This window comes from Amphibalanus amphitrite, unplaced genomic scaffold (assembly GCF_019059575.1).
Source record: "Amphibalanus amphitrite isolate SeventyFive unplaced genomic scaffold, NRLGWU_Aamphi_draft 000019F_arrow, whole genome shotgun sequence".
Classification (NCBI taxonomy): domain Eukaryota; kingdom Metazoa; phylum Arthropoda; class Thecostraca; order Balanomorpha; family Balanidae; genus Amphibalanus; species Amphibalanus amphitrite.
In genome coordinates, this window is record NW_024881515.1 from 567,860 (window position 1) to 581,528 (window position 13,669).

The window sequence follows — 13,669 nt, forward strand, 5'->3', positions numbered from 1 at the left end:
GCTCGGCTCCGAGCGGGCCGGAATGGGCCGACCCGCTCCTCTGCCACCAACGAGCCGAGAGCGCCGTCACACTTCGACGCCTCCAGCCGGATGATTGGCCCGCTGGATCAAACGGAAAGATTTTACACCGCTGAAAAATGTCTTCTGTGAAATCCCGTTCTTTCGTGTCGTTTTTCTTCTATTAGGATGTCTCTCTTCAGATTTATCCCCGTTTCGCTTTGATCGGCTTCGTTCGGCTCGGAGCGGCTCGGCTCACCCGGCTCAGCTGGGCTTCGAGCTGGGCCGCTCTGAGAGGACTCCGGCTTGGCTCGACAGCTGTCGGGGCCCGGTGACCGGGCGACCCGTCGTCGGTCTCGGCAGGTGCCGGGACGGCAGCCAACTGGCCGCTGACAATGACGGAGCGGCTCGCGGCGGTAGGCGGCTGTTGCTGCGTACTCAGCCCGGGGCGGTGGGCGGGTTTGGGGCCCGCCGAGCCGGCAGCCACCCGGCAGTGAAGGGCGGAGGCGCGCTCACAGCCGGGCTTCCGCCGCCGCGGGGCGGGCTGCCGGCGGCGGTCGGCAGAGCCGGACGGTTCGTCGGCCCGTCGGTCGTTAGTGCGGCGCCCGGCGGTCGCGTCGCGCTGACGACCGGCCGACGGTGCTGGCAGGCCCGGCTGCGACTGACGGAACTGCGCGCCGACCGCTGCCGTCGTGACAGCGCCCTGTAAAACTGGCCAGGGCCTGTATTCTCTGGGAACTGCATCAATCCAGGGCGGCGCACTATGGTTGGAAACGGCCTCACGGATGGCCGGGGGTCAACGCGAAAAAATGTTTTGCCCATAACTTGTTAATGCGTAGACCGACTGCGATGAAACTTTGCATAGGTATACCAGTGTCTTTCGTGCATCATACAGAAACTCAGAAATGACGAGGTCACGTCACGTCACGCGTGTGTGACGTCATCATTGCAAGTATGTCATAAGTCGCCTATGTCTTTCGTTATGTTATCGATATCGCGAGGCATTTTGAACATGTTTTGAATACTGCTATTACTGAATGGATATTGTTGTTATGCTTTAGGGCGAGAAATATCAACGTAGTGACGCACAGTGTCTTCCTATTGGTCATAAAGGGTCAAAAATTTGGAGAAAGAGTATTTATGTTTTTTTTTTAGATTGGGCAAAAAAAGTAAGAAATAAAATGACGATCAAATGACAAAACATGCGTCAGATTAACCCGGCAGTTGCTGGGGTATTTCCCCATCCGCCGTTTGCCGGGGGGGGCGTTCAACGCCCCCAGCCGATAACTCGCGAACAAATAGGCGCAGCGAAACGCACGAGGCGCGGCAAACGAAAGAAGAACGCGACGAGACGATTCACATGAATACTTTAAAGCTGAATTTCGAGGTCACAGGTCGGGTCAAGGTCAGGTCAAACACTTGAAATCGGGCTTTCAGTAGCATGGACTTTAGAACCTCGCAATCGGTGCCTCGCGTTTCGCGTTTCGATTATATCGTCATCAGTTGGTCCTAAATAAATTCAGTCATCAGTTGGTCCTTAACAATCTGTCACAACCGTCACAACTGTCACAACCCTTCATATAAGTGCTAAAAGAGTGTCAGATCAATGTAGGGGTCAGTCAAGCATAGGCCACTGGCCAGGGTCAAAGTCAGGTCAATCAGGTAAGCACATAACCCCGAAAATTAAAACTGGTACCTATTCGCAGCCCATGCATGACACATGTTTTATGGGCACTTTTGGGCGTAGAACACGATGGTGACATTCATTTTATCATACGAGTACGTGGCTGGTTGAAAAAAGATCAATTTCAGAAATGCATGCGTCATGGTCGTGAAGTAGTCACGAGACATTGCCAACATTCAGTTCAAGATTTTGGAAAATGTAGAACGATGATCAAAAACCATAGATAGCCATTTGATTTGCCATGGTATTGGCAGTGTAATGGAGTTTACAGCATGTCTGTATGTCTGTTCTGTCAGTGGATATCCATATCCATACTCCAGGATATCCATACACGTTTGCACGATATTCATACTCCAGGTGCAGGGGCGAGCAGTTACTTCTTACGAGGAGTGCGGAGTCGAAGTCAGAGTCGGAGTCAGAGTCGGAGTCGGAGTCAGAGTCGCCCAGAGTCGTGGCAACGAGCCAGGAGTCGGAGTCGGAGTCGGTGTCGGTCAGGAGCCCGCAGTGGAAGTCGGAGTCGGTCCGAATCGGAACAGCTCCATCGCGACTCCGAAACACTGGCAGGGGTCCGGAGTCGGAGACAGAGTCGGCCGGAGTCATGGCAACGAGTCAGGAGTCGGAGTCGTAGTCGGAGTCGGATTTGGCGCCACCACGACTCCGCAACCCTGCTTCTTACCATCATTTATAAGGATAAGCGATTGCAAGACTGACGAGCCGACCTGGTGCTAACGAAGCGACGGGTAGGTACGCCTCGGGAGATGAAGCTTCACGGACGATTTTGCGCACAAGTGCGCAGTCTGCTTTTACGTTCCCCTTACGCAGAATTGAACAGAGATTTATTCTGCCAAAAAGCTCAATGGAGGTCGATGGAGAACTTTTTGTATGTCCAATGAAACATAAACGCAATTTTGCAAATATTGCTGTGGTGACACTGCGAACAGAATGCAATGCCGTTCCTGATTTTGAACACGCATGGGAAAAAGAGTCACTCCACTCGATAGCCAACATAACAAGGATTATTTTGATATATAATAATCCAGTTTTACAACGTCATGGAGGTACTCCACATGCTATCACAAGCGCGGTTGTTTAAACCTTTGACGGCGCACCAAAAAAGTCACTGTCAGAAACTCCTGATTCCACGTACAATAATGGAGACTAAATGCGCAACTAAATAATTTTTCCTGCCCAATTCAAAACATTTCATCAATTTCCAACAGAATGACACCCCAAATATACATATATTCCGAAATTGCCCACGGCCATCCGTGAGGCCGTTTCCAACCATAGTGCGGCGGTGGCCCGGCGTGTGCTGCTCTGTTTTCTCAGGCGCCCAACTCGTGATCTCCACTTTCTCCTGTGGCCGCGCGATTCTTTCCCAAGTTGAGCTCTTGACCTCGAGTTTCTCCGACGTTGTACCGTCCCCTGCTTTGTTTAGTTCGTCTTCCTTTGTACTGTCCCGGCGCCGTGACTCTTGAAAGTCGGAAGTTGAATGTGTACTTGAATCCAGTGCCGCCCGTGTGCCCTCGACGGAGCCTTTTGAGTCTCATAAGGTTCTTCCTGCTCAATGGGCGCCGTGCTGGGACCAGTTTGTTCTGGGAGTGGTTGTGCCCGGTTAAGTTTGTTTTTGGTGTGCTTATGCTGGACCAGTTTGTTTTGGGTGTGCTTATGCCGGACCAGTTTGCTGTAGGCCAGGGGTTTACTCTAGGGGTGGCGGTGCCGGGACCAGTCTGCTCGTCGGCTCGTTTTTGGACGCCACGTGCTGCTTTCGGTCATCTGTTCACACTGTCAGCACACGCTGGGTCCTCTCGGACACCAGACCACACTACCTGCGTGGACAGCTGACACCTCTGATATTCCCGGCGGGACGGGCGTGCAGTGCAGACCCTGCAGAGCTACAGGCTGGCTCCGGCCAAATGCCGCTGATACGGCCGGCTGAGCGGCGCTCGAACTCGCCGAGTTCCGCTCGGCCGTGACGCGCCGCCGCCGGCGACCGACCGAGTCCCACGACGTCAGCTGGGGACTCGGGTGGCTGGGTGTGAGACGGCGACAGATCAAAGTCCCCGGAGACCTCTCTGACACCGGGTGATGGACGATTCCCGGACCGGTCGCACGCAGCCGGCCGACCCGGCGCAGCGCTGCAGCTCCCGGCTGTCGTTTCAGCTGACATCTCCAGCCGGTCTCTGCGCGCGGTCAGCCGCTCGGAAATCTGTCAGCGATGTGGGCCAGCGGTGGACCACGCCTGCCCTGCCGCTGCTGCTGCTGCTGCTCGGGTGGCCCAGTTCTTTTATCCGAGAGCGGTCGCCGGTTGCCTGCACCGGGAGCCGTCACGGCGCGGGTGCGCGCCACCCCGTGTGACCGGTGGCGGCTGTTTTTACCCAGCGTGGGAACGACCAGCGCGGCCGGCGACACCTCTCGGGAGTGAGCCGGCCGGCCGGTTTTTCCTCTCGGTTTCGCAGCTTTGTCTGCCGGCCAAGGTCTGTCACGGCGGGCGTGCACAGTGCACAGTGCAGTGTGCAGTGTGCACTGCAAGTGCAGACCTCTGGGGTGCACGCCGTGATGGACGCCCCTCGTTGGTCGCCGTGACGGCACCCGCCGTGGTTAGCGGCCTGGGGACGGCTGAGCGTGCTTTATGCCGTGCCGCGGCCGCTGTGTCAGCATTAGGCCTGCCGTGCGACGACGCTTGAGTCGCGGACCTCTGCTGTGCTTCCCTCTCAGCAGGGTGGCTCCGGGATGTCCCGACTCGGGCCGGGCTCGGCGGTACTCGGCACAGCTGGGCGGACCGGCGGCCGCCCGTCGTACAATCTGCCATTCTTTCTGACGACTCCATCCAATACGACTTACATACAGTTCACCACCGAGATGCCATGGCTCTCCAGGCGGCCTCTGAGGGCATACGATGCGAAACTCATGCATACCATCGTGACAAACTGTCTGATATCTTTCCCGAGACTGCTCTGTGCTTTCCCCAGTCTCGCGTATGAGTCCCCGTCCCTCCCTCGAGTGCTATGTTTTTCACAGTTTGGTGTTTCTTTTTCTATGCTACGTCTTACTGTCTTGCCCTGTAGCGTTTTCAGTATCGTGCCAGCCCTGCCTTGCGCTGTACGCTCTGCTCTGCCCTACCCTGACCTGACCTTCGTTGACCCCGCTCTCCGTCCCGCAGGTACGGCTGGTGCAGAAAAAGGACACGGGCCATGTCTACGCCATGAAGGTGCTGGCCAAGGCCAAGATGTTGGAGACCGAACAGGTGGCACACGTCCGGGCCGAGCGAGACATCCTGGTGGAGGCCGACCACCAGTGGGTGGTCAAGATGTACTACAGCTTCCAGGACGCCATCAACCTCTACCTCATCATGGAGTTTCTGCCGGGAGGTGAGTGGTGTCGCCCCGCGCGCCACCGCCGCTGCAGTGACGCCCTGTCGCCGTTGACATGGGTTAAGCGGCTTATTTTCGGCCGATCGATCGGAGACTGCCGTGTCGAGGCTTTCAGCACTGACCGGCTGGAGTTTCGAGAGGTGTTTCTGTTTTCCGTGTGACCGCGTGTGTGCTGCGTTGGCAATGTTGCCGTGTCCGCTGGTGGTTACTGTCGTTCTCAGTGGTATGGTACAGCGAACGTCGATAAATGGATGCATTCAGTGAGGTCGTCTCGGCGCCTGACTGCCGCCCTCGGACATCATTCTAAGCCCTGAGACAATCGTCGCTATCCAGCCATTATTGAGATTGCCTGCGGCCGGCGGCGGTCGCCGCCCTGATACTCAGTTTAGGCCGGGCAGTAAAGCCCGGCTGATTTCTGTGGCAGTTACTCCGCTGATTCGGCTCCGCTGACGTAGTCGGCGCCGTTCCATGAATAGCGCTATATCCGTAACTGCTGACGTAACTCGGCCACAATAATACGCGATTCTGGTGCGGATTTTGATGACGCGGAGACAAAGGACCGTTTCATTATCATTTACGTTGGTTTAGTTACTTGACATGATGTGAATAGCCAAATTATGCGGAAAGCGGTGTGGCCTGTTGTGTATGCATAGCTCTATTATGCGGGGAATGTTCGTTGTAACCGTTTGGTGACAGAACCACTTCATATTGCATGTGTCGCCCGGACTACCAAAGTTTCCTAATAACGGTGATGACATGGGTGGAGCTTTTCCAGGAAAGTTGGTGGGGCAAAAAGTTGTCAAACCTACAATGTCCGATTGTTAAGTTAGATAAAATTCAACAATGAATCAATTCTTTTCATTACAGAGATAATATTTTGCATTACACAGACATTTCAAAGCTCCTCAATGCGAAAAACATAGGTTTGCTAAGCAGTAAAGTCCTGCAAATCGGCTTATGTTGGTGGGGCAAAACGCTTATTGGTGGGGCAAATTGGCAAGTTGGTGGGGCAGGCGCCCCACTAAGTGAATAGGAAGCTCCACCCCTGGGTGATGAGCGACCTCATCGCCTTTAAATAAAGAATGAAACGAGCGTCACGCGCGGCTCGCGACTCCTCCTGCTGGAAGTGGACCGGCGTTTTTGGTGGTCGGCTCTCCGCGTGGTGTCGGCCGGCTATGGGTGAAGGCTCTCCTTGACTCGCTGACCTGTCGGTCTGGAGTGAGCGCGCGGCGGTATAGGGCTGGCTCGCGGCGGTGTACGGCTGGCTGGCGGCGGCAGACGGGCCCCCTGACCCGGCTGACCCGGTGTTGACGCCGATGACGTGTCGCTGGATCAATGACGCCCGTCCAGGAAGGTGCCGCCGCCGCCGCCGCCGCTCGCGTCACGAGCGGTCGGCTCAGCGGCGCCGACCGATCGCCGCTCGGAAAGCTGCCCCCGTCACGCCACCAGGACCTTACGCACAGCGCCGGCCCGACCTGCACCGGATTTTTAACGGCCGGGGACTGAAGTGTCATGTAGGCGTGTGTCGCCATCGTGTGAAATTGATGGCCGAATGTGCCATTAGTGTAAGTGCCGTACAAAGCACGGCCCACGCGGGCCGGGATTATGTCGCTCTAATTGTGGCCGGAATGGCGCCGGTGCCGGCGAGCGGGTGTCGCGACGGTGACGGTGCCGCGCCCGGTGGCTCACGGCGGACTGTGCCAGTTTCGGCAGCGGTCGTGGTAACGGTTCGATTAGTGGAGCTCTGGGCCGACTCGGGTCGCCGCCGCCGCCGGTCGGGACGGGTCAGCTCTGCTCCGCTCTGGTTCCGTCCCTCAAATGGCCTGTCCTCGTACTATCTATCGACTGATCAACTTAACCAGTCTCTGACCGATTTATTGTGGTGTGGGATCTCGTTCGAACCCTACCCTCACCTCCACTGTCTCTGTGACCGCTACCCCGCGGCGACGGCTGACGCTCGCTGACGGTCGCTGATGGCTCTGTCGCCGCCAACTGCAGCGGCCGGAGGTGGCCAAATGAGCCTTCTGACGCGCTCCAGTGCGTCCCGGCGGCGGCCGCGGCGCCGGCCGACCGGGTAACGGAGTCACCGAACAAAGCGGGCCGAGCTGCCGGCTCCGGAGCTGGGGCTGGAGTGGCTCCGGCTCCGGCCGGCCCGAGAGCCTTGATCTCACGCTCACTCGGAGCGAAATGGCGCTCTTTGAGGGCGATTCATCGGAGCGAGATGAGTTCTGCAGGCGAAGGTGGGTGGGAGGGTGGTCCGGAGCAGTGAGTGGAAGTGAACGTGACGAAAATGATCCAGTTAAGTGATAGTGTCAGCTGATGGCTTCGACTAGACGTGTGCTGCCGGGCAGAAAAACTGCGACCGTTCAGCGGTAGTGGTAGGGTCGCGTGGGCCGGTTACCGGCCTTATCGGAGACGGAACTGGACTATCTTGCCGCTGGGTCTGTGTCACTGACGGACAGCACTTGTGGACACTGCACAGTGGACAGGCCCGGGGTGGTGAATGGGTTGGTTCGGTGTGATTATTTGACGGTGCTGTGTCGACGGAGGATAATGCAGAGTGCGGCGCTTTGTCAATGAACTTGCGCCTATCTGTGGTGCTGTATGTTTGGCCACAAACCACACGGGCCTTTTCAGTCGCGTGGTGGTCTATGCAGGTTCCGTGTTGGTGCGAGCCGTTCCCTTAGTGGCACACGCATGTGTCACGGTGGTACTGTAGCCATTTCCGTGTTGTGTTGAGGTGTTATCGCGGTCCTGTTGTTACAGGGCCCGCCCGGTGTTGGTTCGCGCCCGTTCCATGCTGTGCTGGCTGGAAGTGGCCGGTCAGAGGCGTCAGAGCTGACTGGTACCGGGGAGCGGCCGCCCTGTCACACACGGCTCTGTGTTTTTTCTTTGTGCGGTGTGTACCGGACAGTGCTGGGAGCGCCCGGATGGCCTGACTGGCAGGGTGGCGAGCTGTGCCGTGCGTGTCGTGCTGCGGCCGCTGCTATATCGCCCTCCTGTGGTCAGACCGACCGGATGTCACCCGCTCGCTGTGTAACTCAGACACGTGACGTCACCAGACCACGATGACGTCACAGGATCCTCAGCGGCGACCGGCGCAGGAAGGGTGGTGTTGTGGCGTCTGAGGAGGCGGGGTGACGTGTGCTGCGTAGAATGACGAGGCGCTCGGCGGTGCTCTGCGTAATGTTTACTGTGAGGACCTCCTGCGCTAGCTGTTTATTTTCCGTGCGTGTGTTTACCTGTTCTCGTGTGTGGCGGTTATCGTGCGCAGATGGACGTGATTGTGTCGGCGGTCGTGACTGTGACCTTAAGCTCTTTATAACATGCTGGACTGGGGTTTTGACTGTGAGCTATTGGTTGACTATGATTTTACCTGACATTTGTCTGAACGATTCACATTGGACGGCTGACAGACTTCGAGTTGGTAGTGTCAGAGCGCTTCAATTGTCAGTATGAGTAAGTGCGCTCTGCGTCACAACTGTGGCAATGTGACGGACATCCGTGTAGCGTTTCTCTCTGTGTGACGACAGGTGACATGACGCCGTCCCTGACTGACTGTATCTGCAGCCATGTGCGGTACAGCCGTGTGACGTTCCTATCTCCCTCTCCCTCAGGTGACATGATGACGCTGCTCATCAAGCGGGACACGCTCTCCGAGGAGTGCTGCCAGTTCTACGTGGCCGAGGTGGCGTTGGCCATCGAGTCGATACACAAGCTCGGCTTCATCCACAGGTCAGTGTCGAGACGGGACGGGGCTGTGTCAGCTCGACAGCGCGGCAGTGGCTGCCGCAGTTACGAGAGCGACAACTAGGAGGGAGAGAAGTTGATTTATGAGGGATGCTGGGAGGGTGATGGCTACCGTATCAACCTGATGAAGACTTTTTGTAATACAGATAGCGCTCAGGAATCAGTGGGCTGCTAAACTGACAATCCTAATGATTTTTATTTTTTAGCGACTCGACGACCGCCTATTGCTTTCATTTTCTTCTGGCAATTGTTTTCTGTAAAAATGGTCTTCCAGATCGAGCAGAATCCTGTTCTTTTAGCCGCAACTTCGACGCATGTCGTGATATCCATCATACCCCACAGAGAACCGTGTGGACGTTCGCGCGGTCCCATCCAACAATATGCACACGCCGGGCCGGCCGGCGGCGCAGTTCTGCAGAACGGCCGGCTCGCTGCGGCGTTTTTCGCCGGCTCGTCATGCGCGGCGTGCTGGCCTGTAGTACCGGCCGCAGCTGGTCACGTACTACCGTGCTGCGCCGGTCGCGGTGGCCGGGACCGAGCGGCCGTGGCGGCGCGACCGGCCGTTTTCCTGGTGTGTAGCACACTGCCGTGGTGCGGAGCCACCTGCTGCCGTGGGCTGCCACCCGCCGTGCTGGTCCGCCGAGGCCCAGCGACTGGCCTGTCGCCTTTCTGGGCTGTGGCTCTCGCCGACCGGTCTGCCTGCTCGGCAGGCTGGTCCGGTCTCGTCCCGTGCCATAAACAGCTGGCCGACGCTCCGTTACGGCCGCTGCCGTGCGCGACTTCTGCTGCCGGAGCCGGGCCCGAGACCGGGGGTCGCTCACCGAGCCGCCGCGTTGACACGCCGTAATGGCGGTTCCGTGTCGTTTGTGACGAGCCGGTCCGTATCTGATGAGGATAACGCCGCCGATTGTTTCCCTGAATGAGTGTGCCGCGAATAGTACTACGTCGGTGGTGTTGTCAGCGCTGCTTAGCCGGCGGCTGTTTGTTTTGTAGAGCATTCCTGAGCTGCGGGGTCGATTTCCTCTGAAAGCTCTCGTCAAACAAGCTCAGCTCGTGTGCACATTTTTGCGATATCTGCAGAGCTCTCTTATCACTGCTATGGAGGCATGCAGTGGGATTTGCGCAGTCTATTGAGCGCAATTCAACTGACAACGGGCGGCGGTTGCAGCGCTTTGGGCGCTGGGCGGCTGGGCGACCGCTGGGTCAGGGGGAGTGTTAAGCGCTAGGGCGCTGGTGACACTGACTGTTCCATGTGATTGTCCAGGCGTCACACCTATAACCGGCAACCGAACCCACCCGGACGGCCGGGGTGTGAGCGGACACGTACCGGCGCGAACCCCATGCCCCGACAAAGAGCGCTGCCTGCAGTACTTTCCCGTGTTTTCCGGTGATGCATCGCCCGAACCGCTGTGTGCCCGCCGACCGTGTTACCGACCGGGAGCCCGCACCTGTGCACAAAGTCGTTTTCATTTAGCGCGTTTGGCTTGTTTACTCACCAGTCGTTTTCATCAGACATACCCGTCATAATTGCTCGCCCACTCGGCCTTTCCCAACGCCCCCTGGTGCTCCCTCCCTAGCCGTTCTCATCTAACCCGTCTGTCTCGTTTTTCCCGCAGAGACCTGAAGCCAGATAACCTGCTGTTAGACGCGCGGGGCCACATCAAGCTGTCCGACTTTGGTCTGTGTACCGGTCTGAAGAAGTCGCACCGGACAGACTTCTACCGTGACCTCAGCCAGGCCAAGCCCTCCGACTTCAGTGAGTAGCCAGACCCGCCTTCTGGTGACTGTCTGTGTTTAGTAGGGGACTTGTGACGTTCAACTAAGGCGTTCAAAGTTGGTTAGTGAACCCGTCTGTTGCTATGCACTTTTCCGTCATAAAACCATTTTTTTTGTGTTGTATAGTTTTCCGGTGTCTTGTGAATCACGGCCACATTACTATGCTATTCGGCATGCCAATCGACCCCATTGTCCGATATGAAGTGTTGGATTGTCGGCGCCGTATCAGTGCGTATCTCTGCGTGGGGCCCCGGTGGCTGAGTCCGTCCCGGTGTACCGACTGACCGATTATGAGTGACTGGTGTACCCGCCCTATCGGTGGCAGTGAGTGTTTGTGCCGGAGTCGGTGTGTATCCGCAGCGCACGTAGCTCTGTTTGTATCTCCCGATAGGCGTTTGTGGCAGTGTTGCAGCGGGACAATAGGCACCTGTCAGTGAGAGACTGAAGGTCAGAGGTCTGGCAGGTGTCAGTGTGAGCCCTGGAAGGGTAAAGATGCCAGCTGTCCAAAAATAACACGTGCGAGTATGCGAGTCATTGGGGTTGCAGCAATGCCTTATTATGCCAGGACACTTCTGGAAATCTTTCAAATTTCATCACCCTTGTAGCTGCATTTTTATAAATTTGTCCTCCGTTACACTGAGGACTCACTTTCCTGTCTATGGCTGGTTTATCTTGGCAGACTGAATGACGGGACCAACTCTGGTCATATATGGCACGTGCATCAGTGGCATGACTGGGATTCCAGTGCTGTATAAATAGTACCATCTCGCTGGACCAGGAGCCGGAACAAACGACGCTCGGTCGCGGGTGCTGCCAGCTGTGAGGCGCAGAGGACGCCGCTGGGCGCTGGCCAAACGGCGGTTCACGTTCGCAGTGGCACGCCGGGGCCGGAGTTCCAGCCAGGTGGTTCGATCCCGACCGGGCAGCTACGGGCCGCCAGCAATCTGTTTCGGAAATGTCGACCGACAGCCGGAGCGGTGTTTTGATCTTGTCGGGCAGGTGGTTTGGAGTGTCGAATGAACTATTCAGCCGGCTCCGTGTGTCAGATGGACCGTTCAGCTGGCTCAGAGTGTCGAATTGACCAGTCAGACAGCTTTGCTGACTGAGATGACAGTCAGTTCTTTGACTTGTGGCGGCCACCACCTGACGCGAGCATGGCTAACTCTTCATTTGTCCATCTCGGCGGGTTTGTGGCTGCTGCCGTCTCCGCTGAATGACTGTGAGTCGGACAGATGGGACAGCCTGGCGGCGGGCGCCCGCGGCGGATAGCCGAGATTTGCTGGAGAGCTGGGGTCTGTTGGAGAGCAGAAGTTCTGCTGGAGAGCGTCTCGGATGGATCTCCACGAGGAGACGCAGGCTGATCACGGGTGTCTCCCGGTAGTCAGTCTCGCCGTGTCGGACAGCCGCCCGGTCCGATGAAGTCGCCCGGAGACAGCCGCTGCGCTCGGCCGGCCGGCGGAGAAAGTGGGACCCGGTCCCCGCCCGGCGATCGTCTCTCGATCCGACGCGTCAGATAAACTATTTGATAAATGGTCGGCGCGGGAGTAAGTTGGGTTATTTATCAGGTGCTCCTGTTCCCAGGTGTGTACGGTGACACACGGTGAGAGTCCGAGTGGGTTATAGCCGCCAGTGTATGAGCGAGCTGCCGGCTCGGAGCCACATCGGTAGCTGAGTGGTCGCCTGTCGATGTAACTAATTGTGGGTTAATGAGAGGAGCCGGTGTGCCAGTAATCACCAGACGGGTGCGCGGTGAAAGCCGGCCTGGGATAATGCTCCCTCGTTAGACGGTGGCTGGTCGCCTGGCACGTGCTTGTTTTGATATTGAGATATCAAGTCGTGTGTGTTGATAGCACTTTGGTTTTATTGCTTGGAGCTCATTCGTTGACTAGGTTGATTGCACTTATACTCTATTGCTTCGAATTTATTCGGTGATTGACTTCAGCCTTCTCAGACACTTTCTTCAATTACCACATGACCTCGGTTTTGAGCAATCTGGACATCTCGTTCATTGTTTTGACACGGCTTTCAGCTGCTATCTTTACGTCTGGCAGCATATCTAATTGATTTGGCCGACGATAATTGTCGGAACAGCCAGTCGTCATGCACATGCACTGATAGCCGGACTGTGAGCAGTGATGTAATTACCGGCCGGCCTTGGTAGTAAAAGGCGGGGAAACCACCGCCACTGTCGGCGGAGCGGGGCGAGGATTCAGCGGCGGGTGTATGTACTGCGTGGCGGACAGACGTCGGTACGGCCGCGCTGCCGGGCGGTACGGCCTGCCGTTCCGAGAACACTCCCGGCCGCCGAGCGGCACCCTGTCAACAAGTGCTCAGCGTGTCCTGACACCCAGGGTTCCTGGGAGACCGCTAATGATTCAGCGGCAGTTGTAATTGGGTCCGTGTACGGATTCTTGTTGGCGATGGGTCGTGAGGACCTTAGTAAATGTCATAAGAGTGAAAGGAACAACTCCGCGTGACTGTTTGGACTTTTATGAGGCATTCGTTCCGTGGTCATGGTGCGCTCATTTATAGACTTTATGGAGTCGATTTCAGAGCAAGCTGTAACTTTCGATGAACTAAGACAAGCTGTCAATCAAAACAAGCCTGTCGGGGCTTCAGCCTCCCTTCTCCTCCAGCCTCCCTTCCTCCACTCTCCCACCGTCCCCTGTTTGCCGGCCCGGCCGCTAGGGCGGCGCCACGGTCGCCGGTGCCGGTCCGCTGCGCCCCATGTAGCCGTGCCGGCCGACCGGCCGGCTGGCGGTTGCCACAGCGGTGTTGGTCCGATTGTTGCATTAGCTCGGCCGGTGGATGCCGCGCGCGATACGATGGCCGTGATCGGCCCGCCGGTGTGCCGGTGAATGTGGCCCGTCTGTGCGCCGAAATGGGCCGCAATGACGAGATAATGGCGGTGGTTGACAGTGGGTTTTGTGTTAGTGGCTCTGCCGGATGAGAGATGTGGAAATTTGGACCGTGCTGCTGTGAATGTGTCCGTTGTTTTCTGCGACTTGTGTTGTGCGTTGAAAGGCTCCCTCAATGGTGCGTCGATGTCAATTGGGATTTTTAGAATTTGGTGTCGCGTTGATTGCAC

At 57.1% G+C, this 13,669-nt stretch overlaps 1 protein-coding gene across 6 annotated transcripts in view; it reads left to right on the forward strand.

Annotated features, from left to right (window-relative positions):
• The window catches only part of LOC122389305 (serine/threonine-protein kinase tricornered-like), a 70,601-nt gene that overhangs the window by 53,838 nt on the left and 3,094 nt on the right, over positions 1-13,669 (forward strand). For all 6 annotated transcript variants that reach the window (XM_043381215.1, XM_043381223.1, XM_043381206.1 and 3 more), the window contains 3 exons: positions 4,845-5,052; positions 8,673-8,790; positions 10,422-10,561. In XM_043381215.1, coding sequence (XP_043237150.1) covers positions 4,845-5,052; positions 8,673-8,790; positions 10,422-10,561 — 466 coding nt within the window. The remainder of the gene's footprint in view (positions 1-4,844; positions 5,053-8,672; positions 8,791-10,421; positions 10,562-13,669) is intronic.